The sequence below is a fragment of the Leptidea sinapis genome, chromosome Z (genome assembly GCF_905404315.1).
Source record: "Leptidea sinapis chromosome Z, ilLepSina1.1, whole genome shotgun sequence".
Lineage (NCBI taxonomy): Eukaryota > Metazoa > Arthropoda > Insecta > Lepidoptera > Pieridae > Leptidea > Leptidea sinapis.
In genome coordinates this window covers 15,404,044-15,427,028 of record NC_066312.1, presented here as the reverse complement: position 1 = coordinate 15,427,028, position 22,985 = coordinate 15,404,044, and the positions used below count along the sequence as shown (strand labels likewise).

The 22,985-nt window shown below is 35.7% G+C and overlaps 1 protein-coding gene across 6 annotated transcripts in view; it reads right to left on the bottom strand.

Moving 5' to 3' along the window:
- Positions 1–22,985, bottom strand: part of LOC126978894 (roquin-1) — a 60,416-nt gene that overhangs the window by 5,166 nt on the left and 32,265 nt on the right. For 4 of the 6 annotated variants that reach the window (XM_050828009.1, XM_050828010.1, XM_050828008.1 and 1 more), the window contains 6 exons: positions 18,537–18,672; positions 9,113–9,276; positions 7,757–7,865; positions 6,692–6,981; positions 2,507–2,595; positions 52–123 (listed from right to left, as the gene is read on the bottom strand). In XM_050828009.1, the coding sequence (XP_050683966.1) occupies positions 52–123; positions 2,507–2,595; positions 6,692–6,981; positions 7,757–7,865; positions 9,113–9,276; positions 18,537–18,672 (860 nt within the window). Of the gene's footprint in view, positions 1–51; positions 124–2,506; positions 2,596–6,691; positions 6,982–7,756; positions 7,866–9,112; positions 9,277–18,536; positions 18,673–20,197; positions 20,220–22,985 lie in introns of those variants that run through there. The other 2 variants (XM_050828014.1, XM_050828012.1) reach the window with 2 other exon arrangements.

Genomic DNA, 22,985 nt, shown 5'->3' with positions numbered 1-22,985 from the left:
GTAAAAATATATATTTTTTTAAATTTAATACTGTTTTTTTAATATACTCACGTTGGCCGTTGGCGACGGCGTTTGCGACGTTAATTTTGGCAGGGCCTCCATCATGGCTTTAAATTTGTAAGCCTGCAAAAACTCATCATTTTGTTAATATTATATTTTTAACAACTCACATAGCATTCAGCATTGAAAGCAAGGGGGAAGGCCTGGCAGTTAGCCTGGATATAGCGAAGGTCTTTGATCGTGTATGGCACAAGGTGCTCCTCTCAAAATTTCCATCAATTGGGCTTCCCGAGACCTTGTGCAAGTGGAACTCCAGCTTCCTCACTGGGCGCTGCATACAGGTCGTTGTCGACGGATATTGCTGGAACCCGAAGCCCGTGAATGCTGGAGTGCCCCAAGGCTGTGTGCCATCTCCCACGCTGTTTCCTCTGCATATCAATTAAATGTTGGACACCTCCAATATTCATTGATATGCAGACAACAGGACTGGTGATGCCGTATACACGGGCCATGCAGGTCTCTCTCGGGAAATCGTCGAGCAGTGCCAGGAGAAACTGCTGTCTTCTATCGAGTCCTCTCTTGAGAAGGTCGCGGAATGAGGTAAATTGAACCTTGTCCAATTTAACCCCCAAAAGACTCATGATTGCGAGCTTACCACAAAAAAACCCCATTTGCCGTATCGCCGCTCTTCGACAACACTTCCCTTAAAGCCTCACCTAGTATCGGAATACTGGGTCTCGAAATCTCGAGCGATTGCCAATTCCGTGGCCATCTGGAGGGCAAAGCCAAATTGGCTTCGAAGAAACTGGGCGTCATTAATAGAGCACGGCAATACTTCAAGGCGGCCTACATTCTAGCGCTCTACAAAGCGCAGGTCCGGCCACACATGGAGTATTACTGTCATCTCTGGTCTGGCGCACCCCAGTATCAAATCGATCCATTTGACCGCTTGCAACGTAAAGCGGGTCGAATTGTCGGGGACCCAGTGCTCTGCGAACGGCTGGCTCACTTGTCGTTGCGTAGAGATGTCGCTTCATTGTGTGTCTTCTACGCCATTTATCACGGAGAGTGTTCCGAAGAGCTGTTTAACTTAATCCCCACCATCTGGATGTGTGGCGGTCCTCCACAGTGCGGTTTTCAAGGAGCTTTCTTCCACGTACTACAAAGCTGTGGAATGAACTTCCATATGCGATGTTTCAGGGACCTTCATAAAAAGCGCGTACACCTTCCTTAAAGGCCGGCAACGCTCCTGTGATTCCTCTGGTATTGCAAGAGATTGTAGGCGGCGGTGATCACTCAACAACAGGTGACCTGTACGCTCGTTTGTAAGTATTTTTTGTCCAAAATAAATAACTAAAAAAAAACAATTCCGAGAACCACACCCATATAAAAACTTGATAATCTATTGCAGCCGCCATCTTAGTTTAACATTTTGTATTATCTTCATGAATTTATTACAATAGATCACACACTATTACTCTATAATTAGAGTACCAACAACTTATAATAATAATATTATTAGAAAAATCAACTTTCATACATTAAATCATTTTTACTTTTTAAAATCACCAGGAAATTTAATAAATGATAGCTCCGGTTATGAAGAAGCCGAGTTGAAACAGCGCCGTATACCAAGCTATACGTTGGCATTTTAAAAAGATCACTGAAACACAATATTATATCAACGTGACTCGAGTGGCGACACTCGCTACTGCAACACCGCGAAAACCGCTTAGGGGCCTCGTCGATGCGAATGTTTGTGTGAGCGTGTCATTTCCAACATATGTAGGTAATTTTCATACTGTTATATTTCTACTCTGCTTATACGTATCTATTTCTTAAAATAACACATTGTTATAAAATCTTTTAATCATATTAATTCTCAATTTCGTCCATTTCACTATCTGTTCTCTCAATGAGGTCAATTTCATTGTCACTATCAGCCATGTTTATCATAAGTCTGTCAGTGTAATTGTATAAATAATTCTTTCCATTTTAACACCAATCATATTTACTTTTTCAGTCAATATATCTTGAGTGTTTTTGATGCGACAAAAGTTGAAAGGTTTCAAACATTCATCAAACCGATAATGAATAAAACAATTAAAAAAAAACATAGAAAATACAAATGTTAAATATATTGAAAGGGTTATTTAATGTGCTGGAACAAATGGGAAGAGAATAAATATTTAAAAGATATATTGTATCATCATCATCATCATCATTATCGTTTCAGCCGGAAGACGTCCACTGCTGGACAAAGGCGTCTCCTAAATATCGCCATGACAATCGGTCCTGCGCTGCCCTCATCCATCCTACTCCGGCGATCTTAACCAGATCGTCGGTCCATCATGGGGGGCCTAAATCATACTCTGTAATAATACCAGTTACGGTTTAGAATACACATCTCGGTAACAGACAGACGGCCGGAAGGAGAGACGAAAGGAGAGTTTCACTTAGTTATCCTCCGAGGACGAGAACCTAAAAAGTAATCGGAATCACTTACCGTATCAGACGGTCCTTGTACGTCACTCGCTGTTGGGAAATGCATCACTTCCCCAAGGCCCGAAGCAATAGTCAAATTTGCAGGACGCCCTGTTAACAAATATGCAGAATTCGTTGAATTACGAATTTGGAACGAAAAATAACAGATATTATATCGTGTTAATATTCAAAAGGCTGTAAAAAATAATAATAAAATTTTTAGTTACGTTTTTCAAGTATTTTTTTTTTGCAAAATATGTATTATGGTCGTTTGCCTCACCACTCCCGATCACGAGACCCTCTTGCGCATTTGCTCACTCTTATCTATTAAAAAATAGAGGTTGCACTCAGGGAGTGCTGGCAGAAGTGAAAACTTGAACATTAACGTCGTGCATTTTTGAATATTTTGGAAAGGTTAGGGAATAATTTCGCACGAATTGCTTTATGTATTGGAGTAAAAGTATTTATGTGGTTAAATAGAATATTCATTTATTGCGCAATCGTACACAAAGAATGACATTTTATATAACACAAAAAATTATCGATTCAGAAGTATTACAATTATTTTACATCTCATCAATTATTTATTATTCTCCCTCAGAAAAATCATCTTTCATGCATTATTTCAGAACAACAACGAACAATAACAACGGATCAGCACTTGCATAATAAATTTAAGGTGTGCATTGTGCATGAACCTCTACACTGCATAATATGGTACATGTTGCTAGGATGACACATAATTTCAACCGCTATGAAAGACCTTAACTACAGAGTAGGGATTGCAGATGGACTAGATTCGCTGTCAGCGTATGTAAATGAGATAGCAATAGTCTGTGGCGTGTGTTATGATTTCATGTTTTCGTTCTGGTCGATTTGTACAACGTAATAGACAACAACGTTCCATATTTTAATAATAACTGAATTCAACATGGCAATCATTGTTTGTAGGGAGCCTATGAACTAGTTCCGAGCAAAAAAATTGCATACGTGAAAGGGATAGCAAATATTGCACCTAGGTAACACTGAAAATGTATAGAAAATGAAAAACGACTTAATGTAGAAAGTTGCCAATACTTTTATTGTTTTTCGAAGTAATCTTGTCGCAATCGATGGAACCACTGAGAAAAGCAGTGGGCCCATTCTTCCTCAGGGGTCTCTTGTATGGCATTTTCGTACGCCTTCACCGCAGCTTCAGGGCTCGAAAAGCGAATACCTCGAATTTTATCTTTAGTTCTTGGGAATAAATAAAAGTCGCAGGGCGCCAGGTCAGGACTGTATGGCGGACGACTCATTATCTCGACACCTGCCATATTCAACAGTCCGTTTTGCGGAGTGCGCTGAAGCATTGTCGTGGTGAAGGAGGATCCTGCTTCGAGGGCGCTGCTGCTGAATTTTTTTCCAAGACAACAGGGAAACAGCGATTGACATAACAGTCTGGAGTAACTGCCTTTCCATCTTGTAGCACAACTGTCGCGAAATGACCTTTCCGACCAAAGAATGAGGCAATCATCTATTTTTCTTGACTTCTTCCTTTCTTTACCTCAGTTGTTGGTTTCTCGAAAGGAAACATCCACTGAGCTAATATTTTTTGAACTCATACTAATGCCTAGGCTTGCCCGTATCTGCTGATAGGTCACTCTCTTATCTTTTTCTATCATGCGTCGCACAGCACTGATGTTATCTTCAGTCGCTGTTAAAGCACGTCCCTCATGCGGATCATCATTGAGCTTGCTACGTCCACGCTTAAACTCGTTACACCCATTGTAAATAGTGGCACGAGATGGGGCTTCACTAAGAAATGCTAATCGCAGCCTATCATAGCTTTGTTATTGAGTAAGCCCACAACGAAAGTCATAATAAATCAATGACCGAACAATTTTCTCGCGTTAGGTTCATTTTCACGTATAACAAGAGTTTTAGATTTGCTGCCAATTCACAAACACAAATGACAAATGAATGCAATATACTACATTAGATTACCAAAAAGTTCTAAAATTGAAAAAAAAAAAGTTTTCAGTAGCAATGTTTCTAACTGGCCAGTTCTAAACATTTTCAGTGTTACCCACGTAATGTATCTCGCTTACTGTCAATACCAATCTAATTTATGTGTCTCTGTCACATTATTATTGTTATTTTAGTGACGCATCTACTGCTCATCTTCTATCTACGCTATCACCGCTTCCATATTTATATTATCCTGATGTCTATGCAGTAATCACGTCGTGCGAATGACGTCAGAATTTATTAGGTATACTCGCGTCATACACAATCGCTAATTCTACTATGACTACGTGGTAGGTATTAAAAAACCGTATAAAATTGTCTTACGAATTTTCGATAATGACAGGTGTCATGACGCGATTTTAACATTTTATACCCATCCCAAGAAAAGTGCTCAACGCCGCTAAAGAAATTTCACTTCATATAGTGCGAAGAGTTCCGATGGCTACTTTCCCGCATCATATCATAACCGCTTACATCACAAATGATACTATTTTCATTGGTGCCCTTGAAATTTATTAAGTAATAGTCGTTTATCTCGATTTATCTGTTTTGTCGCCACTCGTTTTGTACTTATCACAATACTACTACGAGGTATTTTCATTACAATAACAATGAGGTCTAAGAGTCAGACAGTTATTAAAAATATGTTTTACTATTGGTGGTGTTGGGAATTCACCGTTCATTAATCGTTGATGATTAAATGATATTCAGGTGATTTTGATATTTTAGGTCCACGATTTCATTGCAATAAATGGCTACTCCTAATTATCCTTGCTGGTCTTTTAAGAGAGCAAATGAATATTCCTAATTAGGCCCTTATTAGCCCCTTAATACTTTTAAGGGGCTATGATCTTGTATATTATTTGATGGAAATATCAACTTTGTCAAAACAATCATACAAATTATTTCTTCCAGATAACGCACTCAAAATAGTGATGTCACCTCCATGCCGTCATTCAGCTCTTCGAATAATTAAATCATACTTTTATGTAAAGATGTATCAACGTCACCGATTAAAAATACATTCTTCAGCGTTCAGATTTTCTCTAAAGCAGTTTGATTATCGAGGAGTGGTCACGATACCCGAACAGTACATATTATAATTAACAAGCGTTTTCAATGAATAGATATATTGGCTTGATTTTTCATATCTATCACACCTGAGGTATTAATGCAAAGGGAGCGGGAGTTCACGTGTAAGAAAGTTTTAATTGGTCACTGGCTCTTAGACTACAAGACAAAACAACTGCAGTTGATGTAAGGACCGGTAAATATTTTATAAAAAGCTATAGCGGGATAACTCGACCTTGACCTTGAATTCAATGCGCACTGTCTGGCTGGCTAAGGTTGCTAATGTGGAATTACCGCACATTTAAGAAAATTGACATTGTCTTAGATTTGAAGCTCTTTTAACCGACTACGGCCTTTTTATGTACCTGTATACTCGAAACCGTACAGTGATTTAATATACCGTGTGTCAGTTTTTTTTTCAATTTGTATAATGTTTGGGTTAAAGTTTACAAAATGTATATTTAATATATTTATGTCAATATTTATTTTAATATGGCACTGGGTTTGGACGTTTTTTTCAAGTCAACCTACTGCTCTAGCTTGACATACAGTGTCGTTAATGAATCGTCTACTAATACGTAAGTAATATAGATAATCACAATAAAACCCTTTTCTTCTATGAATTATATTTAACAATAATATATTTGAATATAAAAACCAAAACATGATATTTGGGAAATACAATTCACTGGGTAATTAATTTTTTTTGCCATCCTTCATGACATTTTATAGTGATATTTTATTCGTGAACTTTTTTCACATTCCAGAAGGATATTGTTACCCACAAGTACCTACTTCAATAAGACTCGATTTTACTTTAAAATTCAGAATCCAAGGGCGACTGATGCCAATATGTTATACGACCCTAGTTTAACCGATATTGACCTTGAGTGGAAAATTACACTAAAAATGATACTCTGGCAGCTTATTAAGACTTTTGTAAGCATAAAATAGCAAGGATTTTTTTTAGGATTTTTGTTTTATTACGCCAAGGAAGAATAAGATCGTGCGTGCGTACATAAGTACGTTATTCTTCCACTTTTATTTATTCCTTTTCTAGCATTATACAGACTGTGATAAATTCATACAATTATCGCAATCGGGTAAGGTAGTAAATAATAAAACTCACCTATGTTGTTGCCATATGTGTTAGACTCCGGATACATAGGCACATACACGGAGAGCTGCGTCGGGTGCATATTGCCTTGGTAATGTGGATCGTACATCCCTGATTTCGGAGTCTGGTACATGGTGTTAAAATACTCTGGACGCTGATAAATTATTGAACTTGCGTCTTCGTTCATCACAGCGCCAGTTACTTCGCTGTACTGCGCGTATTTTTCAGCAGACGAAATTGGCAAGTTGTTGTGTCCAGCAACAACCTGTGTCTGATTACGCCTCACCGCAGAAGCATAGTTCCTACACATATAAAAATTTGTCGAAATAACCCCTGGCTGTTTTCACTTAATTATACAGGTAGAAAATATAACAATCAACAGGAGAGACAAGTACTCTCAATACTGAAAGATAGGATAATTTGATCAAAGGAACATTACTTTACTTAAAAATAAAACAAAACTGTATTCAACGACATTTAATAGTTTAATTTAATTTGACACTGATGGATGAAAAGGATGGCGTGACATAAACAACAAGAAAATCGAAGCCAGCTTAGCGTATATCAATATAAAATTTTTCATAAACCATTTGAAGGATGCATTGCCCGCGTGAATAACATATATTATGCTCTTTGTCAGTATAAAATATTCAGTCAAACAAATTTATTCTCGGCTCTTTCGAGGTTTTTGGAAATGGAATCATAATGAAATCCAAAATGGCTAGTGCGTAAAACTACGATTTCAACAATATACATACAGTTTGGATTAGTATAGAACAAATTTGGGAAGATTTTTAACTTTTAATTTGGTGGCGCGACCAGCTCCGACGCTATATGACTCTGGTGTCTATATTGTATCTAGTTGGTAGCTTACGGATACCACGCACCGTGGTGTTCCGGTGAAATATAGCCCATAATTATCACTTATAACTATACTAGAGAGAGATTTATTCAAAATCATGTCGCTATAGTCCCGCAAAAAAAATTCGCTGTAATTGGAAATTGTAAACTGTTACTTATACATCTATTCTTATAAACTTATTTTGTGCTTATTAACTTATTTTCGTATTTACTCACATTGGATGATGCCATCCTTCTTGGGAGTTCTTCACAGCTGAATTGGCCGCCATCTCCTGTTGCGTCGGCGATACCTGCATGGTCGGCAATGTTCCCGGCATGTGGTGTGCTGCTCACCGAAGAAGAGACGTTTGTTTATTAGCGAACAAATAGTATAATAATAACAATAATATTGACACAGTTTTACACAAATTATCTGTACTATGGGTACAAAAGACTATTACTACTAATTTAATACGATATTATAAACTACTTAAACATGTATAAATACATATAGATATCCAGAACTCGTAAACAAACATTCATATTCATCATAATATAAATGTTTGCACCTACCGGTATTCAAACACGGGACATCTACCTCAGTAAGCAGAGTTACTAACCACTGGGATATATTGGTCGTCAAATCTATAGTATATAAATATATAAGATCTTCTAGATGGATCTGGATCTGCTATTAGAGCTTCTTTACATTCGGCGACCTCTCTAGCCTAACGAGAACGAACGTATAGAGCATGATTTAGGGCATAACTAGCAATTTATGACAAAATCTCTCGCCTCGCACTGGTCGGTCCGTAGGCTTTATTTAAAACAACAAAATCTGTATTATCTAAAACATTAATAGTAATCAGTTGGAGTAACGGTTATCAAAACTCTACAATATTATTTATTATTGTAGAAATTAAGTACACGGCTATGTATAATTTACTACATGATCTATGCACATAAAAATAATTTTCGTTTGCCTTAGATCCCGATACATAATCCAAATTATTGTATCCTAGGTATCTATTGTATTGTTCGTATATATATAGTTATTATATTACCTAATTAATACACATTAATTATGTTTTTTTTTCACTATTTAAAAATTTAAAATATTATATATATAAATAAAGTACTTATACAAGTACATTAACTGTATACATTATAGAAAATTAATGACTAATTGGTATTTTTTATGGAAAAATGGAGGACAGGAGGACAAACGAGCGTACGGATCACCTGGTGTTAAGTGATCATCGCCGCCCACGATCTCTTGCAACACCAGAGGAATCACAGGAGCATGGCCGGCCTTTAAGGAAGCTGAACGCGCTTTTTTTGAAGGTTCCCATGTCGTATCGTCCTGGAAACACCGCACAAGGAAGTTTATTCCACAGCTTTGAATTACGTGGAAGAAAGCTCCTTGAAAACCGCACTGTGGAGGACCGCCACACATCCAGATGGTGGGGATGAAATCCTAACTTGTGGCTAAATTGTTTTAGGGATACAATGATAAATTTCGTGTTAGTAGTGGTATTTTCTTTGAGTATTGCATAAAAAAAAACACTTTTTAAATGGATAAAATTTACTTACGATTCAGAGGGTAGGCTTGCATCGGCGGACGCAGCACTACAGATGATTGCGGTGGTGGGTAACTCTTGTATACGTGCATGTACCCCAGTGTTGGTGGAGGGACTGACATACAATGTAAATTTGTTGAATTAAAAGTTTGTGCAGTCATTTGAGCCTGTCTATACCTGGTAAAAAAAATTGTGAAATTATATTTTTCACACTAAAATACTCTAGACGGTAGATTCAGTAAATAAATAAAAATCTGTCGTAACGACCTAAAACGATCTTAATTTAAAGATACAACAATCAAAATGATTTAAGCGAGTTAATTAGTGAATGTAGATATTTGCAGGTGTTCAGTTGTATCGTCTTAATGAGCACACCAATCTTCTTACAAGCCCATTTGTCTTATACCGACGCAAAGTATGTCAATAAAGGGTATGTATGTTAGGGTTGTCAATGCAACTAAAACAACTACAAAATGTGAAAAAAAAATACGGACACTTCTATACTACTTCTACAAAAAAATAACAAATAAAAAATTCTAAACCTTTTTTAGTTTCAATTATTAGCAAAGTTTCACAGAACATGTGGCACGTCAACGTCACACATTGTTCGAGACTGGCTCGATGGCGTACTTGGGTGTAGTATTAGTTGCAGCACTTTGCGACTACGTCTGCTGTATCTATCTACTTTCATTACAACTAGATAGCGCAGCAGAGACCAATCATTAATCTAAGTTCTAAAGATTTATTATTCCTTCAGTCCAAACGTAAGCAAATATTCTCAAAGATAATGAAATGATTCTTTGATTCTGTGATAGACTGTAATTATTTGAACGGAACTCACGACGTTTATTGGGTAATAAATATAGTATCCTTATTCGGACATATAATCAGAATATTTCTAATATGTTTCTTATGACAATAAGGGACGAGACGAGCAGGACGTTCAGCTGATAGTAATTGATGCACCCCACCCATTACAATGCAGTGCAGCTCAGGATTCTGAGCGGCACTAAAAATGCGCTCGCCACCTTGAGATATAAAATATTAAGTCTCGTTTGCCCAGAAATTTCACTAGCTCCGGCGCCCTTCAGACCGAAACACAATAATGCTTACACAATACTGGTTTACGGCAGAAAAATCCGCCGTTGTGGTCCCCATGATCTAGCCGGCATCCTGTGCAAAGGAGACTCCCACTGGTAGTAAAATAATTAATTATGTAATGCTTACAGAACAAGACAATACAAGAAATGCATAGAATAGCCTTCCATCTGCGGATGCGGCCCTAAGGCTGATCGCGGCAGAGGCGGCGGCGGGTACCTCTTGCATATGTATAATGGTAACGGCGTATTCAGAGGAGGTGGTGGAACCGACATGGACGGTAAATTCAACCAATAATATGCGTTTGCTGCCATTTATATGTTTTAACCTGGTAACAACAATTGTAGAATTATATTTTTCACACAAATATACTTAAGAGGATATTCACCGAAAATTGTGAAATTTTTGAACTTCACGCAAAAAAAAATTTCTGTCTGTGTTCTGTTAATCACTTCACGTGACTCTATTTTAATTATGATAATTATTTTGGAATAAAATTTATGTCATCCTATAGGGAATTAAATTTTCTAAACACTAAAGCAGCATTAAATGAAAAAAAAAAAAAACAATTCCAATAATTGTTGAACAAACAAAAACTACACAATTCACCATAACATTAGAACTACTCTCGAATGCTCATTGCCGCGCGCTGACCTATATAAAACGAAATTGCATTTTTGTTTTACCATACGAATCCTCTTAAGATTTAAAAAATAAATGAAAATCTTTTTTAACAATCTATAAGCCCTTTATTTAAAGATATTTAAATCAAGATGGCTTAAGAATGAGATGGTTTTACTAAATTATTAAGATTTAAACTCTAGAGGCTGCTGATCTTAACCTGAAAAAATTCGCCGGGCGGTGCCTGTCATTTAAATGCAACGGAAGAAGACTGGGGACCCAGTACCATCTTTATCTGTGTCTGTTAAACTAGCATTCCAAATCCCAATAAGCATACAAAGAATAATAATAATAAATAAATTCAAAATATTTATTACCCAATTAATGCAATCTATGATTCCGTGATATTTGATATATTATTTTAAGTATAATTTACAATAATTGCATTTATAATATTAATAAATGTCGATATACAATTAAGTATACAACACATGCAAAAAAAAACATTACATGCATAGATAGAAGAGATCCTTCAAGCTTCAGCCAGGATTAATAAATACAACTTACATACTTATTTAAACAAAAATGTCAGCGTCTCAACCTAAGCGTGCTATGCTATACAATAATAAACCCACATCAAGGCTTTATTGCATTTATAGATACATATTATAATATGTATGATAATGATAACTAATGAGATTATGAAAAACCTTTAATATAATCATGTAAAATTGTACATCAACCAGTAAATCAACAAGAATTTTAACACTAAGCTCACTCGTACACACAAGCTATCGTAAGAGAACTTTGCAAATCAATAAGATTAATTTTAAATTCAATAATTTAATTAATATAAATAAAAATAATTAATAATAAGATTAATTTTAAATTCAATAATTTAAAATTAATCTTATTATTGATCGCAATTTATAAATTAGGCGGGGATATTTTTTCCAGTTTTTGTTGTTGTGAATTTCAAATAAATATCTGATTAAGAGCTATTTCCAATTTGTTTATAAGCTTTACTTTTCCAACATGAAACAAGTTATATTAAGCTTTTAGTAAAAGTGTAAAGATTGCTGTATTTTCCAATGCCGATATTAACAATAATAACAAGATCGATATAATCCCTATTTATAGACACCCTGCTGCGCAGTGTGTCACTTAAGTTTATAATGTTAAACGGTCACACTCCGGCCGTATGTTTTATAAACCGTTAAAAGTCACTTTCCTTCCCTCCTACCCTCCCCCCTTCCCACTACTTTGTTTCTAAATTCAACTTACCAATCAGTTAATCACTTAATTTATTTTGACAGTTAAGCCAAACTCACTTCACTTTTACGATATATGCAATACAACACGGCTGGTCTTATCGAACTACGTTTTGCAATTGCTTATTCGATTCAAGTGAGCTCATATATATAACAAGCACAATTGGCAACATTGGCTCTAATCGTATTGAATCTGTATATACAACTTTAACCGTCTGTGATGTTTATTTATGACTTTTAACTTTTTTATTTTGGTCGACTATGATGTGATAGGTGAATTGGGCTTCTCTTTACCAAACTGAGTTTTAGAAAGACAGATGCAACTACGGCGTAGCTAATCTAACGTTGCGTAAATGAAAAGAGAATTTAGGATACTCAATTACTTGTTTTAAGACTTCATTGATTTATTTATTTTTTACTTTTAAAATTTAACCAAGAAAGACGAAATTTTGAGTATTTTCGTAGCATGACTTTGCATAGTTCCCATATAACCTATATTTGTTTTTATTACGAAATCATTCGCTTTTGCAAAGTACATTCATATGTGTGTTTTAGCATCTAAGCCAATAAATGAATTTTGTCTTGATCTGAATAGCGGAGAAACGGAAATATTACTAAGTGAAGAAGAATGTGATGTATGTGGTCTTAAGAATATTTCAATACGTGATACGCAGTAGCGAATTACGGGTTCGTAAGCCAATTATAGATATCAATTAGTGTCCATGAGACTTCAAAACCAGCTTGGTAGCTAACCTTTGAAGTACTTAAGGTATCCTTGTAAATTCTGTCCTTCGATTTGAATTGACATAATCTACATAGTTTTGGCGAAGTCAACTCTTAATGACATATTTTGATGAAATACTGATGCAAACAAAAATATATATGTAGCTAATACAATCTCGTGGCTTCCACAAAGCTTTAGTTACAAATAAAATTGTGTGATGAGAGGTCAAGAATCGAGTCAAGATAACCGGGAGCCGCGTTTATTGTGAAAATGACACTTTGACGCTCAATGATATATTATACTTACTGCAAACATTATAAGTTTATTTTTTCAAGTTTCAATAAGTTTATGTTTATTAGTTCCAATACCAGAACTAATTAAATGGAACAATTTTGGTTAATATCTCACGGTAAAGGTTAATCTTGTAGTCAGGGTTTATTGAAAGATAAATTATAATATTGTCATTAGATATTTAATTAAAACGCGGGCTAACTTTCTGCCTCGATCATTAAGAAAATTAATAGTTTATATATACTCCAGGACTGCCCCGCGGAGATTTCAAGGTTCGACTAAATCGAGAACTAGTTTATTTTTTAAGAAAAATTTTAATTTATTCACTCGGATTGGCGACTGTCCTTTGTTTCTATCTCGTGATCCTAACAGACTTCGAGTACCCCACATTAGAACCCCGCTCTGTACCAAAAAAAACTATCATGGTATGTGTGTTAAAATATTATCACCTCTCCAGCACGAAAACTCGCAGCAATACGCTTTTTGCTGCGAGCGTGAGGCAAAGTGATTTAAATTTCGAACCCCACATGACCATACATCCGGGAATTACAACGCGTTCAAAAAATAAACAATGCGATCCGGTGCGTTCCGAAACTCATTTTAGCCTAGCGTATTATCTGATTGTCAAAAAATTTATATGTTACTTAGGAGTCCGAGTCACCTTACATAACAGTGAGGCACCAAAACAAGCCGGTAAACGTGTAAATACATAGCCCCACGTATACACTTACACTAATACAAGCCGATCGGCCGCCATTATGAGATTTGCCATCGTCTGTGACAGATCAGTTTGAGTCGCAATAAAATATTTTAAAAATGCTGTCGTGCGTTGTGAAATAGTGTAAAAACAATAATATAAAAGTATTTGTGGATATATGATTATTTAAGGGAGAAAAAATATTTTAACTGGTATACCCCGTAACCGCAAACACATTCTAATAAAGGTGCTTCACTCGCTAATATCACGGCGCGGAGTCCTTCTTTTTTTACTACTTACTTCGAAATTTAGATTAATAAATTTTACTATTGCCTTCATAAAGTATATATAATATTCGTTTTCATAAAGATTTCAAGCAGTACAGTTTCCGAACGCAACATCTAAATAAAAAAATAAACTTGTAAAACGAAATGGCAGGAATCAATTGTGTTCAGCATTAGGTCGCTTGAATTAGTTTTTGTGGTATATTACGTAAATAGAGTGCGTCCAGCGATGAAGATAGTTCTTTAACTCCACAAGAGTTGAGGGAACAAGTTTCTAATGCTGAATCTAGCTTTATACCAGAAAATTCACGTAAAAAAATACCTCAAGGCGTACGAGTTATTTAATAATTGGCGACTTTCAAAAGGTGCGAAAACTTATTCGGAAACTGTGCTGTTGTCATATTTTATGGAATTATCAAAATCACGGCAACCGAGTACGCTATGGAGTATTTATTCTATGCTAGAAGCTGTTATTAAAACAAAACGTGACGTGAATATAGAAACAAATCCAAAATTGCTGGCATCTTTAAAAAGGAATTCGGAAGGATACAAGTCTAAAAAATGTAGTTTTCACTGCACCTGAAATTGAAACATTTCTTAACGAAGCACCAGACTACAATTTCCTTGGTATGAAAGTAAGTAAATCGGTACTAGCTTCATCATTAAGCACCTATACTGGATTAATATTTTAGCTAAAAAACAAATGTCAAACTAATTTATTTTTATACTTTGTTACAGGTCGTTCTCATTATGGGAATAAATGGAGCGTGCCGCTCCAATGAATTGTTGAATCTCACAGTAAATGACATTGAAAAACATACACAAAAGTTAATATTAGTAAAGTTGCTTAATACAAAGATGAAAATTCATAGATATTTCGTAATTCGTGAGGAATATCCTCCTATACCCTCCACAACGCACAAACCTAGAGACAGAAATCTTACCTAATACGCAAGTAAATCATACAAGAATCACAGTTCCAAACAAAACTGTTATGGTCTAAGATCCGACTGCGAGATTAGTGCGCTCATCGGTTATTTGCTAAAAACCAAACTTTTATGTATATTTATAATTAGTAGAATATATATCTACCAAGTTGCCTATCAAAATTTGGCCTCTAGTATTTTTAATTAAATTATTTTTAATTGATTTATGGGAAAAAATTTCGTTCACTTGTTTTTTAAATAAAATATCGTCTACATCACGGCAATTTACATAATGATTTTAAAAAATCACGGTTGCCATTGTGCACCTGGCCGCACCTCTTCGCAGCCAGGTATGATTTCGAAACATTTATACGTTCATAACGTATATTTATTAATTATATATCAAATTGAAGCAATTTTTTTCTATTAATTATCATATATGGTTACCTAATTAAATCTGGCCGCAAGTAAGGGTTGCTGGCTGTTAAAGATGATAAATATTTAAGGTAGAGTGAAAGAGAGTTAGCGCGTGACATCATTTGTCAGACGAGGATAGCGATTGCCGGCTGTGAGCGCACTAATCATTTGAGACAGTACTTTGTAAGAGGGTTTGATATTTATAATAAAAATTGTTAAATATTATCTAAATTGGTTCTCTTACTATAACCTATAACACTTTTCTCGCTAGTCGAGTTGAAAAGTTGTATGTTTCACACGAGAGCAATTTTTTTTTGTTACTCACTACCTCAGTAGTGAGTAACTATATGACTACTTCGCCAATTCCTGATTTAAAGTCAGCACTCGCAGCATAAAATAACTTTTCTCACTTGTTGAACAAATAACTTTTAATTAATTTACAAAGGAAATAAGAGAAGAGACAGTGTTAAATAGATTTAAATTATTAACGCTGTTAGTAAATATTGTTATTACTCAATACACGACCTATCAAACGAGGTGGCAATCTTTGGCTATTTTCTTGCAAATAAATAATTTTTGACGTTGACTTTGACTTATTATATGAAAATATAATGCTTGAAAGACAGTCCTTCTATCTATGATAATATTAATAAAAAATACAAATACGATAAATAAACAATCCTATCTTATCATATATTAATCATGAAAAAAACGATTGGAGTTCTATCAATAACCAACAACAAACTGACAAAAAACATTTAAATCAAATAAGAGTAACACATAAGTAATTCTTAAGATTCAACATTCCGATAAGTACTTGACAACGGGTTCCTCAAATAAATCGAACGAATCAATATCGAACGCTCCGGCACGTTATTTGACGGAGGTGTTATTAAATTATTTCCCCGGTGACACATCAAATGCGAATTTTACTCATCGCGATTTTCTGGCACCATAAGGCGTAGAGACACACACAGTAGGCATATGTACCAGTACGAAAACTACCTACAAACGTTCGAAATGACACACTCACACATGCGCATCACTAGGCCCCTAAGCGGTTTTCGCGGTCAAAACGAATCGAGTATCACGTTGTTATTTGTTTCCACGATCTTTTTAAAAATGCCAGCGTATTGCGTAGTATACGGCTATTTGAACTGGGCTCCATCAAAACTACAGTTTCCGTTTTTTAAACTATAAAGTGCTACTATATCTAAGAATGATTTATTGGTCTATTATTATTATAATTATTAGGTATTAGAATTATAAGTCCGTGAGATCGATTAATCTGCAATAATCTGCAATATTCATAAGCATTTTTTATGAGTGTGGTTTTATGGTTTTCGTGAGTTTTGAATCCAATACCAGCTAGTGCTGTCAAAATGAAAATTCAATATGGCGGCTGAAAAAAATTATCAAGTTTTTCGTAACGCGTGTCGTTTTCATGGTCACCCTCGAAGGTGCTGAAATAGATAGTGGTGTCAGAATGTAAATCCAAGATGGTGGCTGCATGAAATTGACAATTTTTTCGTCATGGCTGTCGTTTTCATAGTTTTTGAGGATGTTGAAATAGTGCTAGTGTAGTAAATAGTGCTGTCGAAATGTAAATCCATGAAATTATCAACTTTTTTATCATGGGTGTTGTTTTCATGATTCTCGAGTGTTGAAGCCGAAAATACTGGACTGACTGGATGACTTTTGAAATAAAATTGTGTGTTCACCGACACTGCCGAAAATGTCAAATATGATACCTATAATGATTTTATTGAAAATGTTTCAGCCGCCATCTTGGATCTTGAAATGGGTGTCATATTTGTAATTGACACTCCCGGAAATCTCGAAAATTATACCCAATTTGATTTTATTGTAAAAGTCACATCCGCCATCTTGGATCTCAAATTAGTCATGTGATATTCGTTATTGACACTAACGAAAACAATAATTGCCCCGTCTAGCTGATATGTTCGTGGGATGACTGCAGGTAAGAGTTTCTTAAGACTGTGGTAGAAGTGAAACTTCAACGGACAAAGTTCAACAACGTTCATAAGTTCAACGGGAAACTGAAATATGTGTTCTTAACACATATTTCAGTTTCCCGTCAATATTTCACATAAAATATAAAATTAAAAATAAAAACGAAATTTAAAAAAAAAATCCAAGAAAAACATTCAATAAAAAGTTGTTTAAAAATATTATATAACAGTCATCATGTAGACTATAGTATTTCATTATACACAGTATATCTATCATACATACACTACACGTAAAAAATCTTACGCTTTTTACTTTTTTCCGCTCAGCAACGCCCCATAAGGAACTTCGTTCCAAAACTCCTTTTTAAAAAGTCGGTTAGAAATATACCTGACAACCCTTTTGCTTCAATGGAGTGTACGCACATGTAGGTAAATATTTTATCAACAAGGCTTAGTTTCCATACTGATACATATGTCTATTGTGGTAGAGACTTAAAATTTGGTTGGAATATTCCTTTCGCTGAGTAGAGGTCAGCTAAGGACGGATCATACGATCGTCTGTCGGGTCAGCTAGTTGAATATAATAAAATTCGTTGCATCGGAACTAACCAACACGCTCCGCCAAAAATAATGTTCAATGTTATTATACAAATAAATATAATCAATTACAAATAATAAGAAATTTCGTTTTTTAAATCTACGATAATACCGGCATTTGGAAAGCAGCGATTTACTCAAATTATTCTCCAATTTTTTTAATGTTATTGGTTTTTCCTTACTGTATAGTGGCCACAAAAGTCTATGTTATTTTATTTGTTTATGACAATAAGGGATGAGATGAGCAGGACGTTAAGCTTATGGTAATTGATACGCCCTGCCCATTACAATGCAGTGCCACTCAGCATTCCTGAAAAATCCAAAAATTCTAAGCGACACTACAATCGCGCTCGTCACCTTGAGACATAAGATATTACTAGACTAAGCTACGGCGCCCTTCAGACCGAAACACATTAATGCTCACACATTACTGCTTCACGGCAGACAAAGGCGCCGTCGTGGTACCCATACTCTAGCCGGCATCCTGTGCATCCGGCATAATGCTAGACACCTTATTATATTCAAATTCAAATCTTACCTTTCAATGTCGTCGTCGAAATGAACGAAGAGGCACCGGCTGCCAATAGGACACGATGATCTGGTAGCTGCTTCAAGACAATGCATCGGTTGATAAGTCGGAGTTGGTGAAGTGACACCAGCCGGTGTCGATGTACCTGACGACAATAAAGTGATTTAATCTGTCCATCTATAATCTGGATGCGCGAACACAAATATCCTATCATAATTATCTTAAATAATTTATACGTCTACGATAGAGTTTCTTGCTGTTAGACAACCGACAAAAATAGTCCAGGAATTTTAGTTTAGTGTGCGTGACAAGCTACGTCTTAACAGCTATCATAGTATATCTAGTTGTATACATGATCAAAGATAATCATTATTTGTTACAACGTCACAGCTCAAAAACATAAACCAAATAATTACGCAAATAAATAAAATCAACTTAAAAGTTACTACGCTTTAAAGGTCCACATCAGTGATGTCATAGCTGCTATAAAGGGCGACCGAATGCCTCGATATAGCTACGATTGAGAATGGTAATTCCAATTATCGATTCCAGTATTAAAAACAGTATAAAAACAACAATAACATCACTGAATGAAAATAGCAAATAGTTTTAAATCTAAATGGTATTACCAATAATTGCAGCGACAAACTTGATGTTCGACAAAAGAGCTCAGGTATGCAACTGGCTCCCAGATTTCCCGGTCCGTGCACATGCGTAGTGAGGTGCAGCCCCGTCGTATTTTAGTTAATTTTTGTCAATAAAATGCAACGCGCATCGACCTTACACACACATTCAACAGATGAACGAGTACTTTATGAAATATGGTGCGTTGATTGGTTTAGACTTGGGAGGTATATTGGCTGCGCATGGCACGTGAAGACCCAATACCTTTGATCTATAATTTGTACGTCTGGAAAAAGCCTTTTGCTGCTAGACAACCGATTAAATCAGGCCAGGTTTATAACTTTAGTGTGCGTGACAAGCTACGTTGTCCACTCGCGATTTGTATGACGCTTTATGTTAGTGTGGGTGCATGCTCTAAATAGAGGTTATAATAGTCAACCTATCTAGCACCTTTCAGGACCGGTGTCAGCCCTTATTTTATTACCATATTATCTTAGTATTGTTCTAGAAATTTCGAAACGACGTATGTCATGACGTCACCCTTAAAATGTTGTGAAACTTCAAAAATATATTAATGCTATTATAGTATGAATAATATCATATATTCACATGAGTAGCATACTTAATATAAATGAAACAGAAATTAACAAAAATATTTTTTATGGTCATTTATTTATTATTGAATTAAATACATTGTAACGTCACAGAGTATAAATCTAAGACGTTACAAAATATACAAAAACTAGACAAGAAAGAAAAAATCAGAATGATATGGTACCTATTTATAGATAGGTATAGGTTTTATACTGTTTTGTATATACCTATATCTAAAAATTTTATATTTATCAAAATTTATATTTAAATGTATGAATATTTATTATATTGATAAGAAACCGATTTATATTTCATTTATTATTAATTTCAAAACGTTATATTTATATATTCTACTTCAAATATTACCTTCTTGTTTCAGTGTTGCACAAATCACATAATATAAATAATAAACACAAAAAGCACAATGATTTATTATGTAAGCTAGTACTTACACAGAAAAGTTTCTTTGTTGAAGATTTTTTACACCTTTACAATCGCACTACGTACAAAGCAGACGGGAGCTTGTCGCTAATACTATTGATCCGCGCATGTACGAAGGTGGCAGTCAGTTTGAAATGACAGTTGACGTTCGAAAATGTATTCGTTTTTAGCCACGTTCCATGAGACACTTACTACGCCTTTAGTATTTATTATAATTTTATTCAGATAATGCACATAAGAATTATTATCAAATGTGCCACAGTAAAAGTATAAACTGTTATATTACCTTAGAACATGAATTGTTTTAAGACCTTCCTAAAATTATTCGAAAGTGTAGTCGTCTGAAGGACCTAGCATCCGTGGTCATCAAATAAGTAAATGAAAATTCACAGAAGGGAGATGTTGAAAACGTTTTAGCGGACGATTAATTTAATGTTATTCATCCGATAATCGGACGACTAATTAATTTTATTCGTCCGGTTGGCGGGCGACTAGAAACAGCCAAAATTATTACGCAGGACTAATTTTGAAAGTACATGAAATAAGAATAAAATATTGCTCAACCCAGTTATGGATATCTCATTTTTCCATAGATAGACGGAACAAAGATTACAGATCTATTCTGATTGAGAAGACTTATAGAGAATAAAAGGTTAGTTTTGAAACGTGCTACCTAAACTTGTAGATCCTGTATACCAGGTCTATATGTATCACAACGTACCGATTTTAAATTATTTCTTGCCAAAGACCTTTTTATTATGCGTTATATAAAAATCGAAACTATTCGCAAAAAAAAGGTAGAAAGTGGATCATTATTATTTTAATGTTTAACATATACTAATACATACATAAATACAAAAGGACCAAGATAGGATCCCTAAGGAATTATATGTGCACCCTTTTAGACTTAGTGTTACTGTTTGGCTCGAAGATTAGTACGCAAGACTCAAACCAGTGAAGAAGGCTGCCGTATCAAAGCATTGTTATAAATTAGTATACAAAGCGTCTACCTGATCACCGCCACCCACATTATATTGCAACTCCAGATCACTACGTTCCTGCTCTATAAAAACTGTACTCGCATATTTTGAACGTACTCATGTCCTGGAAACACCGCACAAGGAAGCTCATTCCACAGCTTGGTCGTACGTGGAAGAAATGTCCTTCAAAATCGCACGAGCGCCACACATCCAGATGTGGTGTGTCGTGCTATGGTGGAATTCGCCGGCAATGACAATGACCTGCATGTGACGCCCAGTGAGGAAGCTAGTGATCCACTTGCATAATCTCTTGGGAAGCCCAAGTGATGGAAGTTTTGTGAGACGCACCTTGTGCCATACAAGATCAAAGGCCTACGCTATGTCCAGGCTTACTGCCAGGCGTTCTCCCTTGCTTTCGATAGCCACCGCCCATCTATGTGTTAGTTATACCAGATCTCCCGCCGACCGAGCATGGCGAAAGCCGTACTGTCGGTCGTTAATCAGTTGGTAACCCTCTAGCTATACCAAACAGCTGGCCTTTAATTATGCTCATAATAATGGATTTCGGTTAGCAGAGAGGTAATAGCAAAAGGCCTATAGTTTGCCGGATCCGAACTCTCTTTTTTGTATCAGATAGACAAGGGCTAACTTCCAAGAGAATCCGGGACTACGCCTTTTGAGTAGGAGCGCTGAAATAAACGCGTTACCACCGGCAAGGGTCTCACGTTCTGAGAACAATAGGAGACATGCCACCCAGCCCGCTCGACTTCTTGATGTCCAAGGAAAACAGAGCTCGCCGAACAGTTTTATGTATGAACTGTACTTTAGGCATAGAGCTGCGACAACCCGGGATGGTCGACGGTGTTTTTTCCGTCGTCAACGGTCGAGTTGGAGGCAAAAAGAGTACACAGTAGATCAGCTCTCTTTTGCCATATGGGCCAGGATGTCATTACTGGCGGCAGGGACGGCTGGTTGAAGTTACCAAGAGAAACTTTCGACAACGCCTAGAACTTGTGTGTTCCAGTCGGGTAGCTTGGAAGTTGTTCGCAGATTTTGACAACGTGTTTAGATTTCGCACGGGTTGTCCGCATCAGATCATCATCATAAATAATCTTTAATTCACTTACGTTGTATTTATGACCTCCTTTGTATAAAGGTGTAGTTAATGTCTTTGTCTATATCTATGGGAAACATCCCTGCGAAAGTGATTTAAATTATGGTATCCGGGCTAAGCTGGCTTCGGGTGTGCTGCCCGAAGTACAGTTGCGGCATCGGCACACGGATTTCCTGATGCCACACCAGAATATTGGACCCCTACAGCAATGTATTAAATAAAATCACCTTAGGAAAAGTGATTTGTTCAGTGAATTCTGATAAAAACTCTACTTAATGTAAAATTAAACTCGATTTAATATAAAACTAGTGGATTTCATCGTATAAACACTACAAAATAAGCTTTGTTAATTAAACTTATGTATATCTAAATAATATTTTTTTAATCATATTATAAATTTAATTTTGAAAAGGTTACATAAGTTTTAGGTGTAGGCACCATTTTCTTTTACTTCTATTTAATTTTAATTAATCTCATTTAATTATTTTTTCTTTGTGCGACAGCCTTGTGGTGGCGACGCTTCAAAGGCGACGGATGGTCGTACGTCAGACGGCGTAGGCTAAGACACCTTCTATAAATAGCACTTTTTAAAGGCATTTGTAATCGGTTAACATAAAAGCAATAGGTAAATAGGGTGAGATGTAATGCCAGTTGTAAAAACACTACGTCCTATTTACAGCTAAACGGCTTTTATATAAGTGTGTT